The sequence below is a fragment of the Megalopta genalis genome, chromosome 11 (genome assembly GCF_051020955.1).
Source record: "Megalopta genalis isolate 19385.01 chromosome 11, iyMegGena1_principal, whole genome shotgun sequence".
NCBI lineage: Eukaryota > Metazoa > Arthropoda > Insecta > Hymenoptera > Halictidae > Megalopta > Megalopta genalis.
Window position 1 is genome coordinate 11,719,153 of NC_135023.1, and position 25,623 is coordinate 11,744,775.

General features: G+C 35.8%; 6 protein-coding genes and 1 long non-coding RNA gene across 16 annotated transcripts; 4 read left to right on the forward strand and 3 right to left on the reverse strand.

Moving 5' to 3' along the window:
• The first annotated feature begins 249 nt into the window (after positions 1-249).
• PIP4K (phosphatidylinositol 5-phosphate 4-kinase) lies at positions 250-9,990 on the forward strand. 8 transcript variants are annotated; one of them, XM_076525083.1, is made up of 12 exons: positions 252-496; positions 572-636; positions 720-982; positions 2,005-2,102; positions 2,507-2,617; positions 3,470-3,655; positions 4,214-4,352; positions 4,421-4,720; positions 4,879-5,054; positions 5,123-5,265; positions 5,334-5,480; positions 7,699-9,990. In XM_076525083.1, exons 3-12 carry the CDS (start codon positions 845-847, stop codon positions 7,794-7,796), a joined length of 1,536 nt encoding a protein of 511 aa, XP_076381198.1. In that variant the 5' UTR covers positions 252-496; positions 572-636; positions 720-844; the 3' UTR covers positions 7,797-9,990. The 8 variants fall into 8 exon arrangements, with proteins under 8 accessions (XP_076381200.1, XP_076381198.1, XP_076381197.1 ...); XM_076525085.1 differs by having other exon boundaries at positions 250-496; positions 572-982; positions 5,204-5,265; XM_076525082.1 differs by having other exon boundaries at positions 252-636.
• Positions 9,683-14,221, reverse strand: LOC117226459 (kinesin-like protein KIF23). Its single transcript, XM_033480783.2, has 15 exons — positions 13,841-14,221; positions 13,124-13,693; positions 12,886-13,056; positions 12,620-12,818; positions 12,382-12,520; positions 12,118-12,317; positions 11,940-12,044; positions 11,770-11,855; positions 11,574-11,704; positions 11,401-11,504; positions 11,245-11,349; positions 11,027-11,173; positions 10,667-10,939; positions 10,359-10,595; positions 9,683-10,162 (listed from the first exon to the last, which is right to left on the reverse strand). The coding sequence occupies exons 1-15, from the start codon at positions 13,849-13,851 to the stop codon at positions 9,980-9,982; spliced, it is 2,661 nt and encodes an 886-aa protein (XP_033336674.1). The 5' UTR covers positions 13,852-14,221; the 3' UTR covers positions 9,683-9,979.
• A 265-nt stretch (positions 14,222-14,486) lies between these two features.
• On the reverse strand, positions 14,487-15,284 carry LOC117225995 (uncharacterized). The gene is made up of 2 exons (XM_033479888.2): positions 15,068-15,284; positions 14,487-14,935 (listed from the first exon to the last, which is right to left on the reverse strand). The coding sequence occupies exons 1-2, from the start codon at positions 15,140-15,142 to the stop codon at positions 14,582-14,584; spliced, it is 429 nt and encodes a 142-aa protein (XP_033335779.2). The 5' UTR covers positions 15,143-15,284; the 3' UTR covers positions 14,487-14,581.
• Positions 15,285-15,543: 259 nt separating this feature from the next.
• Positions 15,544-16,236, forward strand: LOC143260248 (uncharacterized). The gene is made up of 2 exons (XR_013034376.1): positions 15,544-15,839; positions 15,961-16,236. It is a non-coding gene; the product is annotated as an uncharacterized LOC143260248 (long non-coding RNA).
• Positions 16,237-16,475: 239 nt separating this feature from the next.
• On the forward strand, positions 16,476-18,435 carry PrBP (Prenyl-binding protein). Its single transcript, XM_033479887.2, has 4 exons — positions 16,476-17,332; positions 17,481-17,543; positions 17,624-17,881; positions 17,959-18,435. The coding sequence occupies exons 1-4, from the start codon at positions 17,292-17,294 to the stop codon at positions 18,038-18,040; spliced, it is 444 nt and encodes a 147-aa protein (XP_033335778.1). The 5' UTR covers positions 16,476-17,291; the 3' UTR covers positions 18,041-18,435.
• Positions 18,436-18,585: 150 nt separating this feature from the next.
• Positions 18,586-21,557, forward strand: LOC117225997 (uncharacterized). Its single transcript, XM_033479892.2, has 3 exons — positions 18,586-19,552; positions 19,904-20,106; positions 20,185-21,557. Exons 1-3 carry the CDS (start codon positions 19,336-19,338, stop codon positions 20,518-20,520), a joined length of 756 nt encoding a protein of 251 aa, XP_033335783.1. The 5' UTR covers positions 18,586-19,335; the 3' UTR covers positions 20,521-21,557.
• On the reverse strand, positions 20,998-25,529 carry Cul2 (cullin 2). Of its 3 annotated transcripts, XM_033479890.2 has the most exons (9): positions 25,338-25,529; positions 24,770-25,224; positions 23,940-24,132; positions 23,358-23,859; positions 23,100-23,279; positions 22,800-23,018; positions 22,559-22,729; positions 21,550-22,494; positions 20,998-21,468 (listed from the first exon to the last, which is right to left on the reverse strand). In XM_033479890.2, exons 3-9 carry the CDS (start codon positions 24,056-24,058, stop codon positions 21,337-21,339), a joined length of 2,268 nt encoding a protein of 755 aa, XP_033335781.2. In that variant the 5' UTR covers positions 24,059-24,132; positions 24,770-25,224; positions 25,338-25,529; the 3' UTR covers positions 20,998-21,336. The 3 variants fall into 3 exon arrangements, with proteins under 3 accessions (XP_033335781.2, XP_033335782.2, XP_033335780.2); XM_033479891.2 differs by lacking the exons at positions 24,770-25,224; positions 25,338-25,529 and adding an exon at positions 24,534-24,763; XM_033479889.2 differs by lacking the exons at positions 24,770-25,224; positions 25,338-25,529 and adding an exon at positions 24,210-24,763.
• Between the last annotated feature and the right edge of the window lie 94 nt (positions 25,530-25,623).

Sequence of the window (25,623 nt, forward strand, 5' to 3'; positions counted from 1 at the left end):
ACACTTGCCATTTTTGCGCATTGTAAAACATCACACGTATGTCTTTTTTAAACAATTTATTGCCAATGTATAACGTTGATAAAAATTTGAAAAATTAGATGATTATATATTTACGCATCAGCTAAAAAATGATTAGAAATTGATAACTCGGACACCCGGTATACTGCAGTGACACTGCATCGTGAGTCGCATTAAAGGTAACTAAACTGCAAAAACCGTGTATAACTTGAAAAAGTCAAGGTAAATGTTCCAACGTGCACTAAAGAATTCATAAAATGATTTCTATCGGCCCACAAATCTTGACGGCTACGTGAAAATCGGTGGTGTGAAATAATAGTCGAAGGGAACTGCTCATAGGCGTAGGCAAGGGGTTCCGCTGAAAATTACGAGGGAATATACGTATCAGGCCTAACAATAGAGTTCGATTAAAGGTTCGACGGAATAATTAACTGGTAACGTGTAAGATGAGATTGTGACGAATCCACGGGTGAAATTGGTTGGTTGCAATTGGAAACGGTGCCAAGGCGCAACTCGCATATCCGCAGAATTTCTATAGCTGTTGCGGTTGCAGGTAGGACATGCTTGTCCTCGCCATTTTTAAAAGGAGTACCTCAGTCGCTAATCAACCGCCGTGGGGTGCGTTTCGGTGTCTCTGCCGGCGGTGATTGTCACCTCGAACTCGAACTTGCGCGACCTTTTTTTTTTCTTCTGCTTGTCAGAGCCTCGCGAGGGGATTCCGCGATGACGACGGTGTGAAGAGGGTTCCATTGGTTTTTTCTAACGCGCGCAACTGAGGTGTTTAACGAAAAAGGTGTTCATCGAGGAGGCACCGAACGCGAGAATCATGTCCAGCGTAACGCAAATGTCCAGCGGGCTGAGCAAGCTTAAAAAGAAACATTTTCGAGTGAAACATCAAAAGGTTAAGCTATTCCGTGCGAACGAACCTCTCCTCAGTGTTTTCATGTGGGGTGTCAATCATACGGTGAGTACGAGAATGTCTCTTAGCGTGACAGCATCGTACGTCATCGAAATGCCATTTTTCTTCGTCTATTGCGAAACTTGATAGAACCAGAACGTTTGGTGTTAGTTTTTTTTCGCCATAACACAAAGCGTCTCAACGATCATTTTTTACTGATAATATTTGTTGGTAACTTGAGAGTCATTCGGTCACCTTCACCCTTACTAGTAGCCAATGTATTTCTGATTTATTTTACATTCGTTGTTAGAACGCACTTGTGACGCAAATTTGTTTTTGTCAGCGAAGGGATCGGTCGCCGACTGATTTATAGTTCACCTTGTGCGCTGTTTTTGCAAAATAGTGCGCGTCAGTTATTTACGTTTAAGACCTTGTTGTGATTCTATTATAATTACAGTGAGGTAGGCCTGACCGTTATTCGATTAACATTATTTTAATGAACAAGATACCTTGCTTGATCGAATTATATCCGACGAAGTAATATTTTGCAAAATATATGATTATAGCAAATATATTTTGCGATGATATAACAAAATTTTAGCAGGAAAACCCATATTGAGATTAAGATTAATGTATACTTCAATTTTTATTTACTATTTAATCACTACAATAATTAATGACTTCCTAGTTTTTGATAGTTTGGTAACAACTGATTAAAGTACATTTCTACTAGTAAACCTTGAGGAAACAAATTTAATTGTACTATTTTTGGTAAATTATTTGATACATGGGAACTGTTCTATGCGCACATTAAACGACTTATATGTACAGTACATTTTTTATATCCATTTTTGATTGATGGCACTTATATGTGCAGATGCATGATCTTATATACAGGTTAATTATGATAAATCTTATACACTATAAGTATATACATGAGTTGGAGCATATGTCTCATATTTGCATGAAACAGATTTTATTTCTAAACCAAAATTTTCATCATTACTGTCTAAGAATAAGCACGAATTTCATTTGTGTAAAAATGATGATTTATCTCTACACAAACTTTATATTTTTTTGCATTTCAGATAAATGAACTTAGTCATGTTAACATACCAGTAATGCTCCTGCCAGACGATTTCAGAGCCTACAGCAAATTAAAAGTGGATAATCACCTTTTTAACAAGTAAGTTCTGTAATATCTATCAACAGTATTACTATAAATTTATAGTGGTACATAATAACAAAATAGATACAAATAAGAGACTAATTAGAATGCATTTAGCATCTGAGAGTATAAGACCAATGTTTTGTCTGATATAGGAAGAAATTATAAATTTAAAGCATACCACTGAGGTGGTCTATTCTAAATATACCACTTAAATACTGAATTAGTAGGTTGGTCACTGCTTTTAATAATAGAATCAATGAAGGTCCTCGTATCCGAGGTTGTGGTTAATACAGATAGCTTTATTTCCAAATTTGAACATGAGTGACTCCTGTACATATTGGAATTTTAAAAAGATTATATAGTAGTTTTTGCAGTATTTTCTTTTTTAATGAAAATAATGAGAATTTTGTTTTTTTTAGGGAGAACATGCCCTCTCACTTTAAAATTAAAGAGTATTGTCCATTAGTATTCAGAAATTTAAGGGAAAGATTTGGTATAGATGATTTGGACTATAAGGAATCTATGACAAGGTAAATGGTAATTTATTTAACAGTCCGTGTCTCTTATATACTTATTTAATCTGTAAATATTAGTTTAAATGTATCTTTAAAGTAGGAATGTACTTGATCTCTCTTTGTGCAATGCATTTCACAAATAAGAGGAAAACATTTTTTAATACACTTTTAGATGCCTTCCTTTCTATTATGTTGCACTGCATGTTCAAGATATGTATTATGTTATATGAAAGCTTTATGTCAGAAACTATGATAGTGTGCTCGTGTAAAGTATCTGTGTATGTATCAAATTTGATAAATGTTTCTCAGTTCTTCCCACTACAAAGTACATTTATTTATTTATAGAACATTGCAGATTTAGAGGCTTTACTTGATACAACCTTGAGGAGAGATAATCCGCAGAATGACTCATAGGCAAAATAATTGTAAATAAAACGTTTTATCTTGATACTTGATATCAGTTTGAATTGAAATGTTGAGAAGGATTTTCTTGTCATGATATCAATAACATTTTTCATTAATGAAAGCGCATACTACTTGTGTTTGTACATTTCTGATATGTCTGAAGTCTCAATAAAATTTTACTACATTGTAAAGGCAATTAAACTTTAAAATTGTAGTCAAAATATGAATTAGAGGAAATTCAAGCATTACAGTAATACAATGTTCTTTTTACAAGGCATGCAAACAGAAGTGTATTACTAGATATTCAACTTTTGTGACTAACATATTTTCCATATGGAAAGGATCTTATATAAATGTGATACTATGTTAGGGAAAATGATAAACATGAAATTTACTCTACATTTGAAAGTATGAGGACGAAATTACTGACAGTAAACTGTAATACATAAATTTTAATGCTAGATGTCGGGCATTTAATCCTTCACAAACAGAGAGGCATTTGGATTTGACTGGGAAGGCTCGTGAATTGGTTCACCGTTCTGCTACTGCTCCTTCGATAACTCTTTCTCCCGCTACTCCCATTTTTTCACAAATTCCAGTCCTAAATAAACCACTACGTTCCTACAGTTTTAAACCAAAGCGTCTGAGGTTAGCCAGTCTTGATTTTTCAATTTCTGTGTGTTGCTTGTGGCTAACTTATTTCCATGATATCCTTATTAAAGACAAAGAATCAATTTCAAGAAACCCACAGCACATACATTATTTCACAAAACTCTTATCAAACACAAACAATATATGTAATTATATATTACTACAAAATATCATAAATTAAAGACCATAAATTACATTCCAGCATGTTTTTCTTATAACTTGACGTTTTTTTATTTGAATTTTAGGTGATTGACAGACGTTGTTCACATAGTTTTGTATCAGTTTTTTTTACTCCATTATAGTACACAATGTAATATGTGAGTAATTAATAAATGAACCGTTATGCGTAGCATTTAACTGAAAAATAAGTCTATGTTTTGTTTGGCATGTGAATTGTAATCACTGTGAAGACTAATCAGGATTGGTGTCAAAAAATTATCAAAATGAAAATAGTGTGCTTTGATGTGACAACAATGAGTGCTTTATCCTGTAAAGAAGTATGTTATTTTATTACTATTAATTGAAATAAATAATTGTTATTTTTTCTAATTTCAGATCACAGCCAATATTGGATGATCCTTCAGGGAAAAGTGGTGCAAAATTCTATCAATCGTATGATAAATTGTTTATTATTAAAACTCTTACAAGCGAAGAAGTAGAAAGGATGCATTCATTTCTGAAACATTATCATCCGGTATGAAGGAATCATTCATTAAAATAAGTTTACGTATCGTCGCACATGACTAACAACATTATTTACAGTATATTGTTGAAAGGCATGGGAAAACATTGTTGCCCCAATATCTTGGCATGTATCGTCTAACAGTCGATGGAGTCGAACACTATGTTGTTGCCATAAGAAATGTATTCTCAAATCACCTAACAACTCACAAGAAATTCGACTTGAAAGGTTCAACGGTAGATCGCGAGGCATCTGATAAGGAGAAAGAGAAAGATCTGCCAACTTATAAAGACAATGACTTTGTCAAAGAAGGGATGAAAATTTATATAGGCGAAGAAGCAAAAGGAAAACTCATAGAGACATTAACTGCCGATGTCGACGTGAGTTATTTCCTTTTGTATTGTTTTTTTTGCCTCCAATACATGTATTTGTAACTTGAACAAAACTATAATCTTTCTTCAATTCTCATAATTTACAAATACAAATATCTATTGAACAATATTATCTTACTACGTTTTGTAACAAATTGATCTTACAGTTTCTGACACGATTGCACTTAATGGACTATTCCTTATTACTCGGTTTACACGATTGTGCAAGAGCTGAACAAGAGAACAGGGAGCGTGCGGAGCGGGAGGAAGAAGAGGAAAATCACGAAGATGAAGAAGATAGTGAGTCTGGAAGTGGACTAGATTCTCGAGGTCCAATGGGAGAGTGAGTATCACTTAATATATTTATGAAATAATTTTTTCAATATTTCTAATGTTTATTTAATTCCTCAGCCGTTTATGGGGTTGGTGTGGTGTTGCTGGCATGGCAACACCACCTGAATCACCTCATGCTCCGTTAAACCGCGATACCAGTATACAATATGAAGATGCAATAATTCCTCAATTAGATATTTATGCAATCCCTAGTAAAGAAGGTAATAGTTATTTTTATTAGGAAAAATAATTATTAAGTTTAGTCCTTAATACTGAACTGTTGTTTCAGGTGCACCTACAAAGGAAATTTATTTTTTAGCCATAATAGATGTACTAACACATTACGGTGTTCGTAAACAAGCAGCGAAGGCAGCTAAGACAGTGAAATATGGTGCTAACGTCGATGGTATTTCAACCTGTGATCCAGAACAATACGGCAAGCGATTTATAGAGTTCATGAGCAAAGCTATAGAATAAGCTCGTTGTTCGTTGTTGCTATGCTTGTAAATTTGGATCGCTCGTTTGGAAATTGTGACGATATTGTCGTTTTTAACCGAGACAAAACATCACTGATGTTTTTGCGTTCACCTATAAGGGAAAGTTTAGTACATTGAATGGTTTGTTCTTCGCACGTTGATGTTTGACCACAAAAAATGTGTGTTTTTCACACGGTGCGTCAATAATGTCGTTACCGTCGAGTTGTCTCAGTATTCCTTACGACATTCACAACGGAATTAGAAACGTAACAAATGAGTTTTGCAACCCGCTGATCCCAGGAGATCTTTCAAGAATTTTTTCGCGGAGGAATGTTTGTTACCTTTTATAAATAGTGACATATTTTCTCAGTATTTTGCTTACGTTTCCACAGTCACGCTTACCGAACCATCGTGGTTCTTGATTTCTTGTTCCCATGAATTTCGCTCTGTCTATGCTTTGATTACTTTTGAGTGCATTATGTGTACAGACACGCGAAAGCTGCAGAAATATCAGAGGAATTAATCGCGTTTCTTGATCGTTTCGTGAGTGAAACGTTACTCAACGTTATACTCAAATGGATACGTCGATATGTGTTGGTGTTATTCGCACAGCTTGCTCCCAGCAAAGTGATTCGAGAAAATGAAACAGTCGTTAAAGCGCTGTGTCACGTGAAACATTGGCATCATCACTGATGACGACACAAAAAAAAATCTTATATCTTACCTATGTCATGTGTCATTGTTGGTACACATGATGTATAACGAAAGCTGGATTAATTATCGTCGATCGACGTAAGATTACAGTAATTAACACGTAACGCTAGTTTACTGAAAATTTGAAAATTAATGTTGATGTTACACATACATATATAATAACCTCAAGCGAAAACCGTTTGAAGTATCCCACGAAGGAGCCTACACCTATGCGTAAAGAGCCTCTCCAGTTTCATAAAGAAGGATCAATAATGCTTCTGGTCTAGTGTCTGTGGTATTATCTGGAATGTTTACATATTCGAGTTAGAAACATAATATATATATTAAACGAGAAGTAATATATATATTATAATACGCGCAGAAGGTACTACGATATATACATATATATAATATACATATACGTACATGTATATTATATATATGTATATATTTGTATGTATGTATGTATGTATGTATGTGATAAGAGCTTGAATCTTTAAGAATTACGAGTAAATGTTAAAAGTCTGTAAATGTCACCTCCTCGGTCGTTTTCAGTTACCGCGAGTCGGTGTTAAGGTCATCGATTCGCTTAGTTCATCAAGTATATTTACAGGGAACAAAGCGAGTCGTATGTATTATGCACGATTTATGTCTCCTTTCACTCGTGAAAGTGCTCAAAGTTAGCCCGCGTTTCGATTATTAGAATTTAAGAGAAACCTGAACGGCATATGTATACTCTATTTTAACGCATTGAGGGTGGGACGCCCGGTTGTTCTTCTCCTGAACATTACGTATTTTTTTCCCTTGAATGTGTATTATAAATTGACGCGATAGTTTGTTAACGGTATATGGCTTTAGTTAAGAGTGAATAGTCTGACAATAATTATTTAGAAAACTGTGTCTCGACATTTAGTCCTACCATCGCCACAAAGCGATTGTTTGCGCGTGATGACTGATATTTCGCAGATGTTGTAGCTTTTGATGTTGCCATGAAATTCTCTGCTTATTTAAAGAAAGCATATAAAAACGTTTAATGTTAAAGAAAATATTAAGTGGAATATTATTTCTAACATTCTTAAGTATACTCAGGGATATTTTCCAACATAACAGACAGTACACGCGACAGTACACAGACACACACACACACACGCAACACAAAGGGAAATGTCAATGACTGGTTGTATTCGGTTCTCAATGCGTTAATTCTACAGCGCAACTTCAGCTGCACAAGAACTCGCTTAACAATTTCTATGCAGGTCGATTTTACTATAGCTTCACAGTTTTTTATTCGGTGAACTTGTCTTGCAACAACTAGCTTCTAATGGACAATATTCTAAGGTCGCGCGCGCGCGCGCGCGCGTCTCGTTTGTACTTGCGGTCAAAGCAAAAGGGAGAATGCATCGTCGCATAACACTATTATCTTTAAATAAACAAGATATCCGATTTTTTAAATAACTTGTTGTTACATTATGCCCTCCTTTTCAGCGTTACCAGTTTTCTGGTTCGTGTTGCCATGGGTGCTGCAGAATTTGCACGTGAGCTTCTCAGCTTCCTTATCATTCCTTGAATCTTCAACCTGTTGATGTCTGTCAAGCGATCGAGGATCATGACCAGAAGGGTAGCAATCGTTCTTGCAGAGCGTATTCTTTGCGACGCTTAAAACAATCAACGTTTCCAACCGTCTTGTTTGAAAGTTCGCTGAACGAGGACCCTGGAGGTCTCATTCTTGCAATATGTCATCATTTGTGTCAGCAAATACACTGGGGTACGTCGGTTAGCTGTCCGTAAGTAAACATCCTGTGCGGGTTTGGGTCTAGCAGATTTACTAAAGTATCTTAGCACATGCTGAGAATGAACATCAATGTATATCTAATTTAGTCCATGCAGTCTCTGCTTCTCGCTTTAAGCCTTTCCTGTGCACACAGAAAAGGATATTATACAGGGTGGTCTATCTAAAGATAACCATCCAAGTACCTCCTTCAATCATGATAATATAACAAATATTTTGTCTGTAATACATATTATATCAGGGCTGGTTTGAATTACCAGACATCCAGGATTGGTTCTGTTAGTCCCGGATTTTAATTATATTGTATTGAAATCTGTGTCCGAAATTTTTAAGCAACTCGTTATAAAGATGGAAGACAACTAAATTATTAATTTATAGAAATAGTGTTTTTCGGCACACCGTCATCCTCTATATAAGTTTGGTGGGTAAAATTGGAATGTTGTTTCTATTACCTCTTGAAGGAACAATGTATTGTTCTTTATTGTTCAGCAGTAGGCTTAAGAACCGGTTGCTAGTTTTTGGTCCCTGTTCTTACAATTGATATGTAGTATAGTGCATCTTCGGACCCATTGTTGGCCCTCTTATCGTTTAAACTTGTTTGGTGTGACCTGTTCTTTCAGTTCCTTTCGGTATAAGCAATTGTATCGCGTTTAGGAATAATCGAAGCATTCCAAAATCACTCTCTTAGTTCTAGATATATGAGATATTTAATTGTTCATCGTAATTTTGCTACCACTATTAACCGTACAGTTGAACATCTTAATCAGATGTTGTATGTCCTGTTGGACTTGTTCCCTTAATTCATGTTCTAGAAAAAATGGATTCATTATTGTAGAAAAAGCTAATGATGCAGCCAAACGACTGGCGTAAACATGGCGAACGAACCATTCTCCCTCACACTGTCGCGATTACCTCGGTTGCCCCGTTAGATAGCGTGTAGATACTTGATTGATTGTTAAAAAAAAAACTGATCATAATATAACGATTACTTTAACTAATTAAGGTATTCATCTAGTCTCGACACTTTATATGATTTTGTAAGTTGCCAACGCATCGAGAGAATAAGCGAAGTGAACACAGAAAACAGAAGATAAGTAATGTAACCCATTATTACTGAGAACACTCTGTACTATACAATAACGTTATTTAGTTACAAGAGTACGCTCAATTTCTGTAATGTTGTAGTATCTTTAAGATACAAAAGAAAATGAAGAAAAATGAAATATTATAACTATTTCTGTCGAATACAGTTTACTGCTACGCGATAGCAAATTTTTTGAATATATATATATTTTTTTTATTGTTGAATAACATATTATTACTGAAAGCGTTAAAAAAATTTGAGAATAATCAGTTTCCTGAAACATCGGTTTCGATGATTTTTTGACAAATTTTTATAATTCGCACTACATACATGTAGAAACGATGTATATATTCGCTACTTTGCTGTGGGCAATACATACCCAGGCTTCTGTTGTCCTAACGTTTGTATTATTCACAGAGTCTGTGTTGTATAAGCCACAGGAAATAAATGGACATTTATCACTACATGGAATTATAAATAGAAGAAAAACGAACAGATTTTAGACAAGAATATCTTTAATCTTACTTTATGTTAAGGTGCGGAAGACATCGTTTCGTTCTTTTGTAAGATAAAAATGTCTTAATTAACAATACACCTTGAATTATAAACAGTTTAATTATATTTTGATCTAAAGTAATAATTCAGGAACAGAAAATATATATTTCGTTATCAAACGAAACAAAAACTGTATTAAGTACCAATTTGTACGCGCTTATAACTGATTTGTACTTTTCGTTACTGCATAAAAGAAAAGAAAAATAGAAGAGAATTCCATCCCTTCGTCACTTTGGTCTTTGCATACATATAAACTATGTAATTAGTCTTTTCTTATGATATAAGTCTTCATCTCGATTCACGACACATCACATGTTGCGAACATTTAACAAATAAACCTAAACGCGAGGCTTTTTCGTATTATTTTCCTCTTGACTACAGTTATCATTGCACGAAGTTTTTTTCTCTGGACTGAAGTAACTACTGCGTTTTCTTCTTGGTACAGGCGACACTTGCTTCAAGTGTTCCATGTCGTTAAACACCACTTGGACACCTCCTCCACTAGTTGGTAATATATCACCCTACAATACAAGGGATATTTATAATTTGGATTTACAACTTTAGAAAATATTTCGCATAGATCTTGTAGAGAATTTAAATAAAATGTGCAAATTATTTATATTCAAACTATAATGATTTACTAACAACGTTTACACAAAGTTGTGACTTAAAATTTTTTGGACGGTGTTATTTACTGTTTTAATTATAAATACTAACTTTGTATAGTTTAGTTTCCAGTTCACCATCAGTATCTTGTTCCTGTGCGACGAGACAATACCTGGATACTCCACCTGTTATATCTCTTGGATCTGTCAATTGTGTTACACTTCGCTTGTGTCGTAGAAGCGGTTGGAGGATAGTTCCAACTGGAACCAAGCCAGAAGGCCGGTGATCTACCCATCTCTCAGCGCTTTGTGATCGTCTGTACCGCAGATTCACAACTGGAATTCTTTCCTACAAATCACATAAATCAAAAGCTAAAGGTAATAATATCTTTAATTAGCGATGAATATTTTATTATTTACCGTTGTACTAAGTTTGGTATCATGGGAGTCTTCAAACTGAACCGTGGACGGTGTCTGCACGCAGGTCTTTGGAGTAGTTGGTACAGAAGACGCAGCTCCTGATACTGTTGCGATATTAGTAGTAACTTTAGGTGTTCTAGGAACTTCTGAATCACTTGATATTGTTAATGGAATTGATTCCTTCGATTCCGTTTTTCTTTCAATAACAGCGTCATCATCTTGTAGTATTTGTTTCATTAGCTGCAATTTCTCATCCTTCTGTTTCATTTGACTCTAATAAACAAATATAAAATGTGTATATTGACATATTTTAAAAAGTAATAGTTACATGTAATACAATTGAGAACAATAGTCGTCTACCTGAAGAATTTCACGCTGCCGACGTAATTTAGTTTCTAACTCCTTGCCCATCTTATCAGTCTCAATTTGAATCTTATTACTATATTTTTCTTTAACTCTTTGCTTGTCTATTGCACGTTGATTTAATACCATATCTTTGTTCTTCATCTGTGGATAAAATCCATCAATTTATCAATCAATTAACAAGAGGTAGAAATTATAAAATAAACAAACGTTACTTCTTCTTTCATATGTCTGATTATGTCGTTCGCGCTATTCAATCTAAACAGGAGAGTGTCAATTTGTCCTTCCGTTTTGCAAATGTGGGATTCCAAAGCAGATATCTATAACAATACAATTGTTATACTTGAAATTTTACATATTTGTTTTCTTACTTTTTTCTTTTGTTGATCATTTGACAATTTCAACGAGGAATTCTCAATCCTAAGCGACGTGTTGTCCCGTTCCATTTTCAATAACATATTCCTGAAGTTAGTTTCTAGAAAAATGAATCGTTCATTAGTTTTTAGAAAAATTAATAATTCATTTAGTATTAGCATGTAATTACGTTTCTGCCTTAAATCCTCTTGTAAGACGTTTCTTTTTTGGATACGCATCTCCAGGAATCGCATGAGCGTTGTAATTATTTCGTCATTATGTGGATTCGTTAAGTCTGTGTTTGGAAATGGTCCTCCAAGACTATAAAAAATTTGATGGTGGAACAAAAGTAGTATTTCTAGTTTAATTATGTTTAACTGACATACCTGTACACTAAACCCAAGTCGACTTCTAAGTCACCAGCAGCTGGGTTACCAGCAGATTCTAATCTATTCTTTGCTTCTTTAAATATCTGCGTTAGAAATAAAAAAAACGATAAACAAAACATATATCGGTGTTAAAGCTGATTAAATTTAAACAGAAATATATTTTCTACTTTATTGGCTTGTCTTCTGCCGGGTGTATATCCCAAATTTAATTTTGAGCTTGTGGAATTCGTCACTTGCACTTCCTGACTGACTTCGGCAAATTTCATTACTTGCTACATAAAGTCGAAAATTGTAATTAGTACATAATTAGCATACTTTGTATCCAGTTATGGAATGATTACTCACTATAGATTCATCGTAATCGTCAACTCTAGGATTAACGCAAACAATCATCCTAACAGTGCCTTCACCATCAAAATAATTTTTGAAAAGATGAGTCACTTTGGACTCTCTATATGGAACTATCTTGTTTATACCCTGGATTTGATTTTCACGTAGCATTTCCAGACATGTTCTTAGAGTCATCAATGAGTTATTTATATTTCCTATTTTTACAAAAACGCTTTATGTAGATGACAGAATAAGTACTATTGCTATTATAATATTTACCTGCTTCTCTAAGTCGTTGACCAGTATTCTTGGAACGATTTGTACGCTCACTTCCAGCTAAATCTACTAACGACAATTGACTAATACAAATAACTCGTTTATCTTGCACAATTTGTTCTCCATCCTTATCCAATGGTGCCTAGTGAAAGATAATATGGAATTATTGAAATCATCACTTTTTGATAAAAATTTAGAAATACTTTAATTTTGTGGGCAGTATATTATTAATTTATTGTACCTGTACAAGTCTTATAGTAAAAACACTGTGAGATCTACTGGATTCAGCATTGAGGGCTGTATATGCAATATGTCTTTTCCTTTGACCTCTTCGGAATGCTTCAGAAGCTTCTTGTGAACTTTTCACCTCCACCTCTGTGCATCCATGAACGTACATGTTCCTGTTCCCATCTTCTCGAACAATTTTACTCTGTAAAATCCTAAATTTCCCAGACTTTATCATAAACGAAATTAATTTTTCAACATCATCTTAAGAATTATACTCACTTTATTTTACCCTCGTTATCTTCTAATAAATCATACACGCTATTATTATAAACTTCTATATAAGTTACAAACACAGCATATGCATTATCTTCATCAACAATTAGTGTTTGCGATACACCAGTTTCGATGGAGCCATTCTCATTATTATTTGCTTCGTCATCAGTCTTAGTTCTACAAATTAAGGATATTAAGTAATGAAAGCATTAATCATAGTTTATATTTAAATAAACAAACATACATTCTAGGAGTTTTCCCATTCTGATCAACACCGAGCTTCTGAAGCTCATTTTGTCTATCTAATGAAGCATCCACTTCCGATTGCACATCAAATCCATTTAGTTTATCTGGTTTGAAAATAAACTTTTTTGCTTGACAATTTGCTATGCTATTAAAAACAACATCCAAACATCTCGGCATGATGCCTGCATCATACTGATTCCCTGACATGGTATATGTTTTACCACTACCAGTTACTCCATATGTGAAGAGTAAACTATTCCTACCATTAATCAGATTCTCAACTAATGGAAGAGCAACTAATTCAAACACATCTTTTTGAGACGTGTTTGGACAAAAGACACGGCTGAAAGATGTCTGAATAATTCTATTCATGATACGGTTGTTTGTTATTGATTCTGGTGGAGTGATCACCAAGGTTGTATCCGATAAGATCTTCATACAGGACACATCATTGGGATGAACCATTGGCCTCAAACGGCAGAAAACCCTAACGGGTTCCTTGTAAACTTCGTTGTCACATTTCGTGCGATTTGTGCATTTACGAGTTGCAACAGGTGGTTTAAAATTTCTAATAAATACAAAAATTAGGGATTAGACATGAAATTTGAAAAATAACATAAATTAAAATTCCTTGGTTGCTAAAATAATCTTTCTAAATTTTAAAAACTTCGTGCCAAATATCTAGAATTTGGACTTAGGTTAATTTAGTACTTACGCTGATTTCATTTTGTAGTCAAACAGAAGACATAAAAGTTTGAAACACGTTCTTTTATGAAGTATAAAGTAGTTTCGTAGGTGGGTTATTCAGTATACTTATTTGAAATAGCCGTTGCAGAGGTTATCAATAAACAAGTTTAAAAGATAAACATATGCACTATGAAGTCGCCTACCATAAATACGAAGGTGCACTGTTAAGGCGTATTTCCACAAAAAAATGTCCTCTTTATTACAATACATCAAGAAATATATAATAGTATATTTATATGTTGTATTTACATAGTATTTCACATATTTTGATTCGATGTATATTTATCCAATCGAATTTTCGCGATCACATGGAATCTGATATACAGTACATATGTATGTGTGTACATAACTACATACAAGAGACTCGATTAAATCGTTAAAATTTAAATAAATGCCAAACTAAAAACTTGATCTAAAATATACCATTATTGGTTAAGTTAAGCTTAAGTTAACATACTTAAAAAACTACGTAATTAACTACGTATTACTACGTAATAACTACGAAATAAATTTTGTTAATGATTACATAATTTAACAGGCGATTTTGTATTCCTTTAAAGTAAAGTATGTATACATGTACCTTAAGGAACAAAGGAGTAGGTCAATTGAACATATTTTCAGTAATAAAAATTTTATTGAATAAAGTCTATGTACTCTTATAACATGAAAGTTTTCATTTGTTATTTGATTATCTCTACACCTCTTTACTTTATTTTATTTTACTTTGTATTTCTTCATTCCTATGAGTCCCATCACAGAAGGGTCTATTGGATGTTTGTTTACAATTGCACAACCAATAGTCCTTAGTTTCTTTCACCATAAAACGTATGGGCCTATGTTTAATTTTGAGAAATATATTTTTATGAGTGCCGTCACAGAAGGGTTGGCTATGACTATAACCACATAGGCACCATGAATATATTTTCCCAGCTTCACATGTGAATTTGAACGGTTTAACATCGTATACAGCTCCGTTGACAGTTTGATCGTTTGCACTATAATATTTCTTTAATTCATTCTGTGGAATTTCTATCTTTTCTTCTTTTTTGGTAGAGTATTTTACCTGAAATGAAGAGTATTCGTATCCAAGAGTGCGAAACACGATTTTACAATACGTATAACCTAACAGTAAGTACAATCTTTCGAATAGATTGATAAAATTGTTAAAACTGCATTAATAACTAAGTTCGCTTACGTTTTGACATCTGGAAATGTTAAAGTGTATACACCATGAGATTCTATTTAGCAGTTTAATATTCATTATAGTCATTATATCTCCACCACACAGTGTTAACCACTAAGGAACAGCAGACGAAATACGTGTAATTGTCCAATCAATTTCGACTATGTATCCGTAAAATATTTGAAATAAGAAAGTGACTTCTACGTTATCGTATCCGACCGTGGATTGACTCGAAGAAGTACTGTGCATTAATAGTTATCAGATTTCCCATTTGTGATTTATATTTTATTTATTTTTAATTTAATGAAAAGGCTGCTGTACACAGCTTATGATTTTGCTGTAATGGTGGTGCAAGAAGGATAGTAATGGCAAATAGTGGCGCCATCTTCGCTATGTGTAAGACAAAGAGACAGAGATAGTGTGTGTGGCAAGGACTACCGTGCCACCAACTTTTTCACCGAACTTCGAATTCCCTGGTAAATATTAACCGCTTCGTTCTCACGGACGCGTAAACACGCGCCGCGCTACCGTTCACGCAGCCCCACAGACGCGTAAACACGCGCCGCGCTACCGTTCACGGAGTTTCACAGACGCGTAAACACGCGCCGCGATATCGTTCACGGAGTACCCCAGAGTTGGTAGCCACAGATAAAGTTGATAAAAAAACGGGGCAACCCATTAAAAAACCAAACGTAGTGTTAGCTTATAATATGCACATGGGTGCTGTTGATCACACAGATCAAATTTTACATGGCATTGGATCATTTAGGAAAACAATCAAATGGTACAAAAAGTATTTCTTTTATTTATTAGATATTGCTATATGCAATGCACATGCAATTTGGAACTGCCTCCATGTAAACCGAAAAAGTTTGTGCGAAGTGAAAGAAGATTTAATATTGCAGTTACTAAATAACTACAACGATCCAACAGAGAATTTTCATCGGAAAGGAAGGAGGAATCATCTTCATCCATTGCGACTGCAATCTAGATGTTTCTTAAAAAAATTACAGCCAACAAATAAGAAATCTATGCCGATGAGACGGTGTGTATGGTGCAAGCAACAATCGATTCGCAAAGAAACCAGATATCATTGTATCAATTGTGATGTTGCATTATGTGCAGTTCCTTGTTTTGAATTATATCATACAGAGCAATAATAAATTTGAAATATTTTGAAATCAATGTTTATTACTTCTATATACCGTTTCCAAAATTAACACTTTTCCAAATTAAACTCTTTATCTAATACTAGCGTGTTTACGCGTCTGTGGGACTGCGTGAACGCTAGCGCGGCGCGCGTGTACACGTCCGTGAGACTGCGTGAACGATAGCGGGGCGCGTGTTTACGCGTCTGTGGGACTGCGTGAACGATATCGCGGTGCGTGTATACACGTCCATGAGAATGAACCGGTTAATAAAACATGATGTGCATAGAGGTATCCAACAAGGACAGACTTATGCATATCACGCAGTAAAGAGTAAGACTGACGGTGAGTCTCCTCTTAACATAACAAATCGAGGGAAAATTGATTAATTACTCACTTCTCGTTAATAAGTTATGAAACATTTGCGATTGAAGAATGTAAAATGGACTTTCCTCTACTTTCACATATAGTTTTTGTTAGGATTTTGTAGTTTTCTAGTTGTGTCCCGAAATAATCTCAAAAAATGAAACAACAATACGTGTTGTAAAGTAACGGCGCCGCGTGTTTCGGATGTTGCGCCAGGTGTATGGATACGCGAAAAGAGTGAGACAGCAAGCATGGTAAAAAGTGTGATAAACTACAATGGTTATCAATGTGACTCATCTGCACGTGGTTGAGTTGATGTTGTGCTGTCTTACTCGCTATTTCCTCTCTGTCATTGACTATGAGGGCAACACTGTTCAGCTGACAATCGTCAGCCAATCAGAACACAGCAATTCGCTGTATGCTTTCAATTCATGAATTGAGAGATTGCGTTCGCGAATCTGCCACAGTAGATGGTGCCACCAGTTGCAGTTACTGGCAGAATTCACGTACAAGAAACTCTTCATAATAACGTACTATTAGTATGTAAATACACGTGTTTAGTATTCTGTCGGTAATATCCGAGTATTTCCGATTGTACACGAGTCGGTTCATTCGCTGTATGCAAATTAATACTGTTGGGAATCGATAGTCATCTGATCGATTGTATACTCATTTGCCCGCGTAATAAAAACAAGTGTAATTAAGATAATTTGAAATTAATTATGCCTTCCCGAGGCGAAGATATTCTAAAGGGCTTCCAAGTGTATCCTTTTCGATATAATTTAGTCATAAGTAATTGATAATTTCAGGCATACTTTTATTGGTTAAGAGAGCACGGAAAGTAAATTGTATACATTTTACAATATTATCATTAGTTTGTTTATTCTGTTTCCTTAACTAAGTTATTACAGAAATTGGATGAATTTACGAGATGCTGATAGTGGGAAGATATTATGGCAAGGCAACGAAGACTTGTAAGTACAACATAACCTAGATACGTTTTTGATATTAATATTATAATAATTTATTTACGTTGTGAAATATTTTTTTTAAGATCCGTACCTGAAGTAGAACACGAAGCGAGAGTTCCCAAAAAAATTTTAAAATGTCGAGCAGTTTCTCGTGAGATTAATTTCAGTTCGGCCGAACCAATGGAAAGATTTAGGTTAGAACAGAAAGTATTGTTTAAAGGACGGTGTTTAGAGGAATGGTTTTTCGAGTTTGGTTTTGTTATACCGAACAGTACGAACACGTGGCAGAGTTTAATCCAAGCTGCGCCAGAAAGTCAAATGATGCCAGCCAATGTGTTGAAGTATTATATTATCATTTTTTAACTATGACTTTTACGGTATTACATATTTGTTTAATTCATTTCTAATTTGATCCTAGTGGAAACGTGGTAATAGAGACAAAATTCTTTGACGACGATCTGCTGGTCTCCACAAGCAAAGTTCGACTTTTCTACATCTAACAATCTCTATTCTATTCTGGCATCAATATTATTTGGGTCCAACATATGCATTTCAATGCACAAGATGAAGATAGAATATAGAGACTACGAAAATTCTAAAAGAAGTTCATATTGAACATATTACTTTATGCACCTACTGTGATATGCACGTGCTAGATGTATTTTCTCACAAGATTCACTTAACAGAATGAGTGGCTCATGTTTGTGACTTTTAAATAAGCTGATAAAGACTTACTATAATATTGTTGAATGTGCACTTTACAGCACATTGCTTTTTTATTTACTAAGTATATATGGATAGTAACTTTTGTACATATTGTAATACACTACACTTCTGTAACAAAGCAATATATGTATATATATATGCATAATTATAAAATTGTTATATTTTAAAAGCTCCCCGTTTTAACTATTTTATTAATGTACAATTAGTTACTAGAATTTGTATTTTACATTTGTTCTATTTCTTCACCTTTATATATCACTTGAAAAAAGCAATTTTATCTCTATAAGAAATGTAGCAGTAAATAGTTAATAAATTAAACAAATCTTGATCATAGGTTTAAATAAGTTAAGACTTTATTTTGCAACTTCTAATTTTGAAGATTATATTTACCCTTAGATAGCTGATACAAAAATAAAGGATTAATTAAAAATTGAAGAAGTTATTTACTTGGTTACATATCTCACAAGGAAGATCAGAGTGAATTTTTAAGCTCCCGCATCGCTATTATTGCTGTAACAATTATATTTATTGACGAAATAAGAAAGCTGTAGGTTTCATGTTCAGAGTAAAATGTTATTAACACCAATATTAGATGACCATAAGTTTGTAGCATATTTACAACAGACCGCTTGAATTGACCTTTTTATTTGTTTACCTGAATGACCCCCAAAACGGAGTACCTTATTGCAACAATCCGTTCAATAGAGGTTTCACGATCTCTATAAAACAAACGAGAGAAGTTGGATATACCTTCGCCGTTGTACATTCGTGCTATTGATTCCTGGTGTACAAGCAATACATTTTTGAGGCTTCACTACCCCTCTTGAGGGAGTTCATGTTGAATATACTCTATCCCCTACCCTGTCTGCATAGCACAGGTGTAAGGAAAAAAAGGAGGAAAAGAGAAAAGAAATAGCGGGAGTTGCGGAGCCACTGTGGTACCCACACGAACTTCTCAACTTGGTAGTGATTCAATTACCATTAGACTATCCTTCATCGGTCCGTCATACCGGACAGCTTATTCCGATGTTTAATTAGTTACAACGATTATCGTTCGTCAAAGTATCTCATGATGGATCTGAAGGAGGAAGACGATGGTGGCAACGACAGTGGTAGACAATTATTTTTGGTGGGTGCACCCCGTGATCCGTTGGTATCCGCTGGTGCGATCGTCGCCTCCGCTGGTGTGCCAGACGAGATCAACCCTGGAGGAGATCTACAGTCGACGGCTCTGGCTGGTCTGATAGGCGCGCAATCTTCCTCGGTTTGCTTTCCAACAAAATTCTGTAAGTGCACCCTGCCACCCCAGACCTGATTTAATTAACTGGCGCTCTCTCTACCTGTCGGCCCGTAGCAAGTTGGGGCAGTCCTCAATTAAATTATTGCTAAATGCATTAAGCGAATCGGCAGCCCTTGTTTTAAATAGAGTTAGTGGTAATCAGTTTAACAGTTATGAACCATTTTGTCTCGTGTGAATTCAATGTGATTAAACACGGCGCGCGGTGCGCGAATCGCTTCAGGAATCCTCTGATCCATGCCTCGGGCCTTTAGAATCGCGTCGTACAATTCTGTGGTAATATCTTGCAGTTGATACAATAATGAGAGGACTGGACTAGCATTGCCATGCTTTATTGCAGCTTATGATTTTTCGCCGAGCCCGGGAAGCGAGGATAGGCAGCCCTCCGGCGTTGGTAAGAGGAAACAGCGCAGATACCGCACCACTTTCACCAATTTCCAGCTGGAGGAGCTTGAGAGAGCCTTTCAGAAGACACACTATCCTGATGTATTTTTTCGTGAAGATCTTGCTTTACGTATACAATTGACAGAAGCTAGAGTGCAGGTACTGCTAATTCTGTCACTGTGAGATGTAATCAATCAATGAAGTTTATCAGCATGTCGATGCTCACTGTTTCACTAGGTGTGGTTCCAAAACAGGAGGGCAAAGTGGCGGAAGCAAGAGAAACAGTGCAAAGTAACCACTCATATGCCTTCACACTTGCCACCATCGGATTGCCAAGAAGTTCAACAGCAACAGCAGCAACAACAGCCGGACCATTTGCTATTAGAACCACCATTGGGAAGCCCACCGCCCATATATCTTGGCATGGAATGGGCAGGCTTTTCACCATACAGTAACACTGCCACTGCATCGCCTCTTGTAGTTAATAGCATGAACAAGGCACTAGAGTCGGAGACAGATGATAATCCTTTACTGGATCCAGAGCTCTTGCAACTGAAAACTCCACGTTCCTAATGTTACTAATTTATGCCTATACAGTAGTGTAGTGCGTCAATAATATTCCTCCTATGATACAATATAAGATATTTCTTGAATGTCTGATGCGATAATTGTTTGCAATGGCACTTGAATTATGTAATACAGAGTGAAGCAATGGTAATTATCGTTTTAACACTCAGAGATTGGAAAATAATACTAAAGTGGTAATGATTGCTGCCTCACCCTGTACAACGAATAATATTATTACCAGTTCTAATTGAGATTAAATTTAAGGACGAGGGACCAGAGACTTTATCATTAAAAAAAAATTAACGCTAAAAGTACTTTGACTATTGTTATGTAGATTTTGTAAGAATATAGATATAAATTTATTCTTACCGCGGGTTCGATGAATCCCGGACTAAGCAATGGCAATTGTACATTTAAGCAACAGAATCAAAATTAAATTTCTATCTATGGGAGAGAGACCGACAAAAAGATACTGTCCTGACGTAAAATATTAGTAACGTTAGCTTTATTTCGGTGTGCATATATTACAAATCATTGAGTCAACTAAGTTATTGAATCGGTTGATCTTTTAGGAGCAAGTAAATAATTCAGGATGCTTCTTCTGATCTTTCATTCGAGATTCCGTTAGAGAGCATTATCATTGCTCATAGGCATTATCCTCTTCTCTTTTCTTTCATTTATTATTCTTTTATGAAATATGTATACGACAGTCAACTGTACTTTCGTTTAAGTGTTAGCAAAAGGTTTGTTAATATCATGAACGATCAAGCGGAGCATCCCAAACGAAATAAATTAATGATTGTGACAGATGGTACATTGAAATTATGCGACGTACGAATACTCATCTGCCTTGTTCGGCGTGCGCTCGATATACTGCTTATCTATCAGGGCTTCGATACATTTTTTGATCATGCCAATCGAGGGAATGAATGTTATTTTTGGTTGACTGAGTACCTGGAACGTGTACGCCATTGACGTTTAATTATTATAATGTTCTTGTATAACAAAAAGAAACGGGAAAATAAACTATTTTACCTCCTGTACCAGTTGATTGTGTGTCAAAACCTTACGACTCTTCATGATACGGACTATGGCTGCTTGCAGGTACAATTTTCTGTCTTCATCGACACTGCGATGCGTGGCTTCGGTGTCGTTGTTTTCATGTGGCACGTCCCGTTGCAACGGACCGGTTATACGAAACTTCGTTCTCTTATTCGAATAGTCGAAGTTTAGCGACAGGACGGTATCCTCCTCCAGATCTCCTTCCGTAGACTTTTTCAAAATTGTACTATCTACTAAACTAGCTGCATGCTTTACCAGCTGATCGTGCGACAAATGCAGCGAGGCTGCAGCTTCTCGACACTGTATAGAGTTGCAGTGCTCGAACAGAAGCAGCAACGCCATTTGGTACGTTTGCACAATCACCAGGTAGGGCTTCTTCAAGTAATTGAACTTTAGTTCACCTTGGCAAAGGTGATGCAACCAGGTGACCTTCCGACCGTTGAATTGTGCGTGGTAAAACGCCTCGAATGCCTGTATAGATTTTTCTAACTGTTGGGGGATGTGAAATGGTCCTGGCGATGGCGGCAAAGCCAACGGCCACGCACCCGCTTGTAACACGTATACTACAAAACCTATGCGCAACTGGTTCTCCCTGTCACCTTCCCGTAAACTAGCAGTGAATTTAGCGTTCAGGTCTGCTGACACCGACATGTCGGTGAACATTCTATGAAGTTTGTTCGTAAACTCGTATCCGCAAGCTTGTTTCAGACGCTCGATCATCGACTCCTCAGCATCCATCGACTTTGATTGCTGATGGATCAATCGCTTCGCTAGCATACGAGCGTAAAATTTCTGAAATACGTCCTTGTCATTGACGTATTTGAACACAGTGATGCAATTCGCTAGTTTCTCCTCTACTTCCACTTCTGACGCGGCCTTGGCCGATTTTCTCAGCAAAGAGTCGCAGTATTTAGCCAGCTAAAATGAAAATGTGTCAGACGGTGATAGTAAAAACTAATGAAGCTATTATCGAAGAACTTACTAGTTCTGGTGCTCTAGCTGGCTGTCGTGCGACTGTTTTGTGATTCACTACAGCAGAGCAAGCTTTGTCAAGAGCCGCCACAAACATTAAGTCAGCTTTGAACACATCCTTGATTAATTCTGAATATTTTTTATGCACATCCAGCATGGTCTCTACGAATTGTGTGTGTACCTAGATTTATGGAATAATATATTAGTATACAACTTACTTTATGCGCATTTAGCACCATTGTTTCACTCACATTCTCCCCCTGTAAATTTTCAATGGCCTTTAGTCCCTGCTGAATGATGTGTTCGGTAAGTTTTTGTACAATAGGAGTTAAACCATCAGGTAATGACCTTAACAGTGGATACAAGAGCGACAAATCCCTTCTACTTTCATTGACTATCATGCTCTCTGCTTCTGTATGAAGCCAGGATACACACGTGGCTATCATTTTCTCCTCACAGCACAGTTTTACCTGCAAACCATTGCTATTGAACAACCAACTACTATAAATTAATTGTGATTACATGTGTAACACATAAGGAAACATGCATACTTTAGGCACAGAACTTGCATGAAGGAACTTATGAACGCGAAGCTCCTCCTGAAAAAGTTGAGACGAAACTTTTTCCATGTAATGCGTTATATTAGACTTTTGTCGCAGGGTAAATGCTTGGCTTGTAAAAAACTGTCCACTGGCCTCAAGGAAGGGTGCTTCAAATATGGTTTGGTACAACTAAAAGAAGACGAACGACTTAATTTCGTAAGTTGAATATACATTTGAAAATATAGCAAATGAAATGTAAATAATTACTTTCATCTTTACTACCCTCGACCTGTACTTTTCAACTTCAACAAAACTTTGTACAACGCCACAAATAACTTCTGTATTTGTTATTTGAGCTTCCCCTACTCTATCTGCATGAATACACTCTAGTAATTGAGATACCAACTGTTCCTTCAATGGTATAATCATTTTTTTTTTCCAAATATCTAATCCGAGTTCTCCTATTTGCAACCGTTCTTGGTAACTAGCAGACACTGCAAAAGATGTGCCATAAATGATAGCAGCCTCTGACAACTTCTGCTTTCTAATGTGGTGTTCATTTAGATATGAATACAAGCAATGTAAATGCTTGGTGCCCTGTGAGTATTCGCACCAAGCACGATGGTATGCCTGCAGCAGACCAGATTCATTTTCAGCAAGTACTGTTGACAACAAGTGGAGAACATGCTTTTCTAAAAACATTTCCGTTTCATAGTATAATTCATTCTCAAATGATTCTGGATAAGCAACACACAAAGAATAAATATCGCTGAAATAAAACATAGATCACTGATTTATGTTGAAGGACTAGTTGACTCTATCAATTAGCAATAAGCACACACAAAATACCTGAATCTGTCATTCCATACTGCACGTGGAACACTAGACAATGTTATTATACTCTCTATAGTCTTTTGCAGTGCATTCCATGTTTGGCTAAAATCAATTTGCTTGGGTTTCAATGACATCCTTTTCCACAATTAAACGAGCACAGAGCAATGAAGCGTATAAATTCTACAATGTAAACACCAAACTAGTAAACCTATAAAAAAACATGATATCAGTGACAATGCAAAATTTCAAACATTTACATAACAACAAAGAAAGGTGACAAATTACGAAGGAGTTCCTTGCTGCACCCGAATTAAGAATCACGCATTTGAAAGACGTTAACAGCCGTGCACCCAATATCTACTCCAAGAATAATTTCGGCTATAGATAAAAACACCAAGTTTGCAACGCTTTGTTCGCGAATTTTCTACATCGATGGTTCAAAAATAACATAAAAGCAAAATACATTGCTGGCGCATTTTCATTTCACGGTTATCCCTCTCCTCCTACCATGAAGTCTTTTTTTGACACCTTTCTTTCGTCGTGCACAAGACCGATTTTTTTCGGTATAGTTATTTTATCGCGACGAAATCGAACCAATTCAGCACACACTCGAAATAGCGCCGTGCAGAGATTTCGGTCCAACGATTGTAAATGTTTTTTAACGATCGTTAAACGTGTATCATTTTTCGAATCGGTATTTCGATCTGTTATCTATCGGATTACACATTTGGATGTGACGTCTCAATTCGATTGCCGAACGAACGATAAGTTACACGCGTTTACGCGTGTTACGAGCTACAGCTGACTGGTACTATATCCAGATGGTCATGATTGGAACCACTAACCAAAAAGTCGTGGAAAGAGTAGTCGTGCGTGTATATAGACACGGTCACTATTCGATCAGGTCGGATCTCTATCAAGAAAAATTTCTCCGATAATCTTAACGTCAGTATCTCGTCAGAATCATGCCCTGTCGCAAAATACATGACATTTATAATGACTCATTTTCATCGAACACATTTTCTCTTTCTTTGTCCCTTTTCTCTTGTCCCTTTTTTCCTTTCCCTCACGTGTCTTCTTCCTCACTTTTTCAAACTGTTCGCCCCTCGGCAAAAGGACGATGCACCCATGAAGAACTAAAATGTTCTCAATCTCTATAGTGAAGCAACCAATTCTATAGGGCACCCCAAACTGCCTCTAATTTCTCAATAACGTTGCAGAGCCATTATTTGCCCTTTGCTCTTGACTTTCCGGGATTTTGGAGGGGGCGGTAGCGCAGATTAACTAGAGACCTCGCTCCCTATAGAGAATTATTTCATTTTATGGAGTTATATTTTCTTAACTTTTGTCGGTATCTTTGATTTTTGTCACACCAAGTTATGTGACCTTGATATATATTGCATATATACATACATACGTATGTAGGCGGCACCGTTGCTGCATCTTCAAATTTTCATATCTTTTTCTGGATCACTGGATATGTTAGAAGGAGAGGAAACTATGAGCAAAAGATTGGAAACGTCGGAAATTGAAATTGTTGTTGCTATTGAAACAATTTTTAAGAAATTTTTAATTGCGAATTATAAACTTTTAAAAATTATGAATAATTACAGATAAGTAGTGTGTTAACGCACTTGAACAACAAAATACAATGTACACATACTAACACTTCCATGAGATGTCAATACATACATATGTA

Coding starts and splice junctions, on each gene's coding strand:
- PIP4K (XM_076525082.1), top strand. CDS start 845: ATGTCCAGCGTAACGCAAATGTCCAGCGGGCTGAGCAAGCTTAAAAAG. Junction 4,721..4,878: donor CATTAACTGCCGATGTCGAC/GTGAGTTATTTC, acceptor TTGATCTTACAG/TTTCTGACACGATTGCACTT. Junction 5,481..7,698: donor CTGTGATCCAGAACAATACG/GCAAGCGATTTA, acceptor CCTCCTTTTCAG/CGTTACCAGTTTTCTGGTTC.
- LOC117226459 (XM_033480783.2), bottom strand. Junction 11,856..11,939: donor GCAGAAGACAAGCCAATAAA/GTAGAAAATATA, acceptor TTTCTAACGCAG/ATATTTAAAGAAGCAAAGAA. Junction 10,940..11,026: donor GGCAGCGTGAAATTCTTCAG/GTAGACGACTAT, acceptor TTTGTTTATTAG/AGTCAAATGAAACAGAAGGA.
- LOC117225995 (XM_033479888.2), bottom strand. CDS start 15,142: ATGACTATAATGAATATTAAACTGCTAAATAGAATCTCATGGTGTATA. Junction 14,936..15,067: donor ACATTTCCAGATGTCAAAAC/GTAAGCGAACTT, acceptor TCTTCATTTCAG/GTAAAATACTCTACCAAAAA.
- PrBP (XM_033479887.2), top strand. CDS start 17,292: ATGCCTTCCCGAGGCGAAGATATTCTAAAGGGCTTCCAAGT. Junction 17,333..17,480: donor ATTCTAAAGGGCTTCCAAGT/GTATCCTTTTCG, acceptor AAGTTATTACAG/AAATTGGATGAATTTACGAG. Junction 17,544..17,623: donor TGGCAAGGCAACGAAGACTT/GTAAGTACAACA, acceptor ATTTTTTTTAAG/ATCCGTACCTGAAGTAGAAC.
- LOC117225997 (XM_033479892.2), top strand. CDS start 19,336: ATGATGGATCTGAAGGAGGAAGACGATGGTGGCAACGACAGTGGTAGA. Junction 19,553..19,903: donor TTGCTTTCCAACAAAATTCT/GTAAGTGCACCC, acceptor GCTTTATTGCAG/CTTATGATTTTTCGCCGAGC. Junction 20,107..20,184: donor TGACAGAAGCTAGAGTGCAG/GTACTGCTAATT, acceptor CTGTTTCACTAG/GTGTGGTTCCAAAACAGGAG.
- Cul2 (XM_033479890.2), bottom strand. CDS start 24,058: ATGTCATTGAAACCCAAGCAAATTGATTTTAGCCAAACATGGAATGCA. Junction 23,019..23,099: donor ATGCAAGTTCTGTGCCTAAA/GTATGCATGTTT, acceptor AATGGTTTGCAG/GTAAAACTGTGCTGTGAGGA. Junction 22,730..22,799: donor AAAATTTACAGGGGGAGAAT/GTGAGTGAAACA, acceptor CCATAAATCTAG/GTACACACACAATTCGTAGA.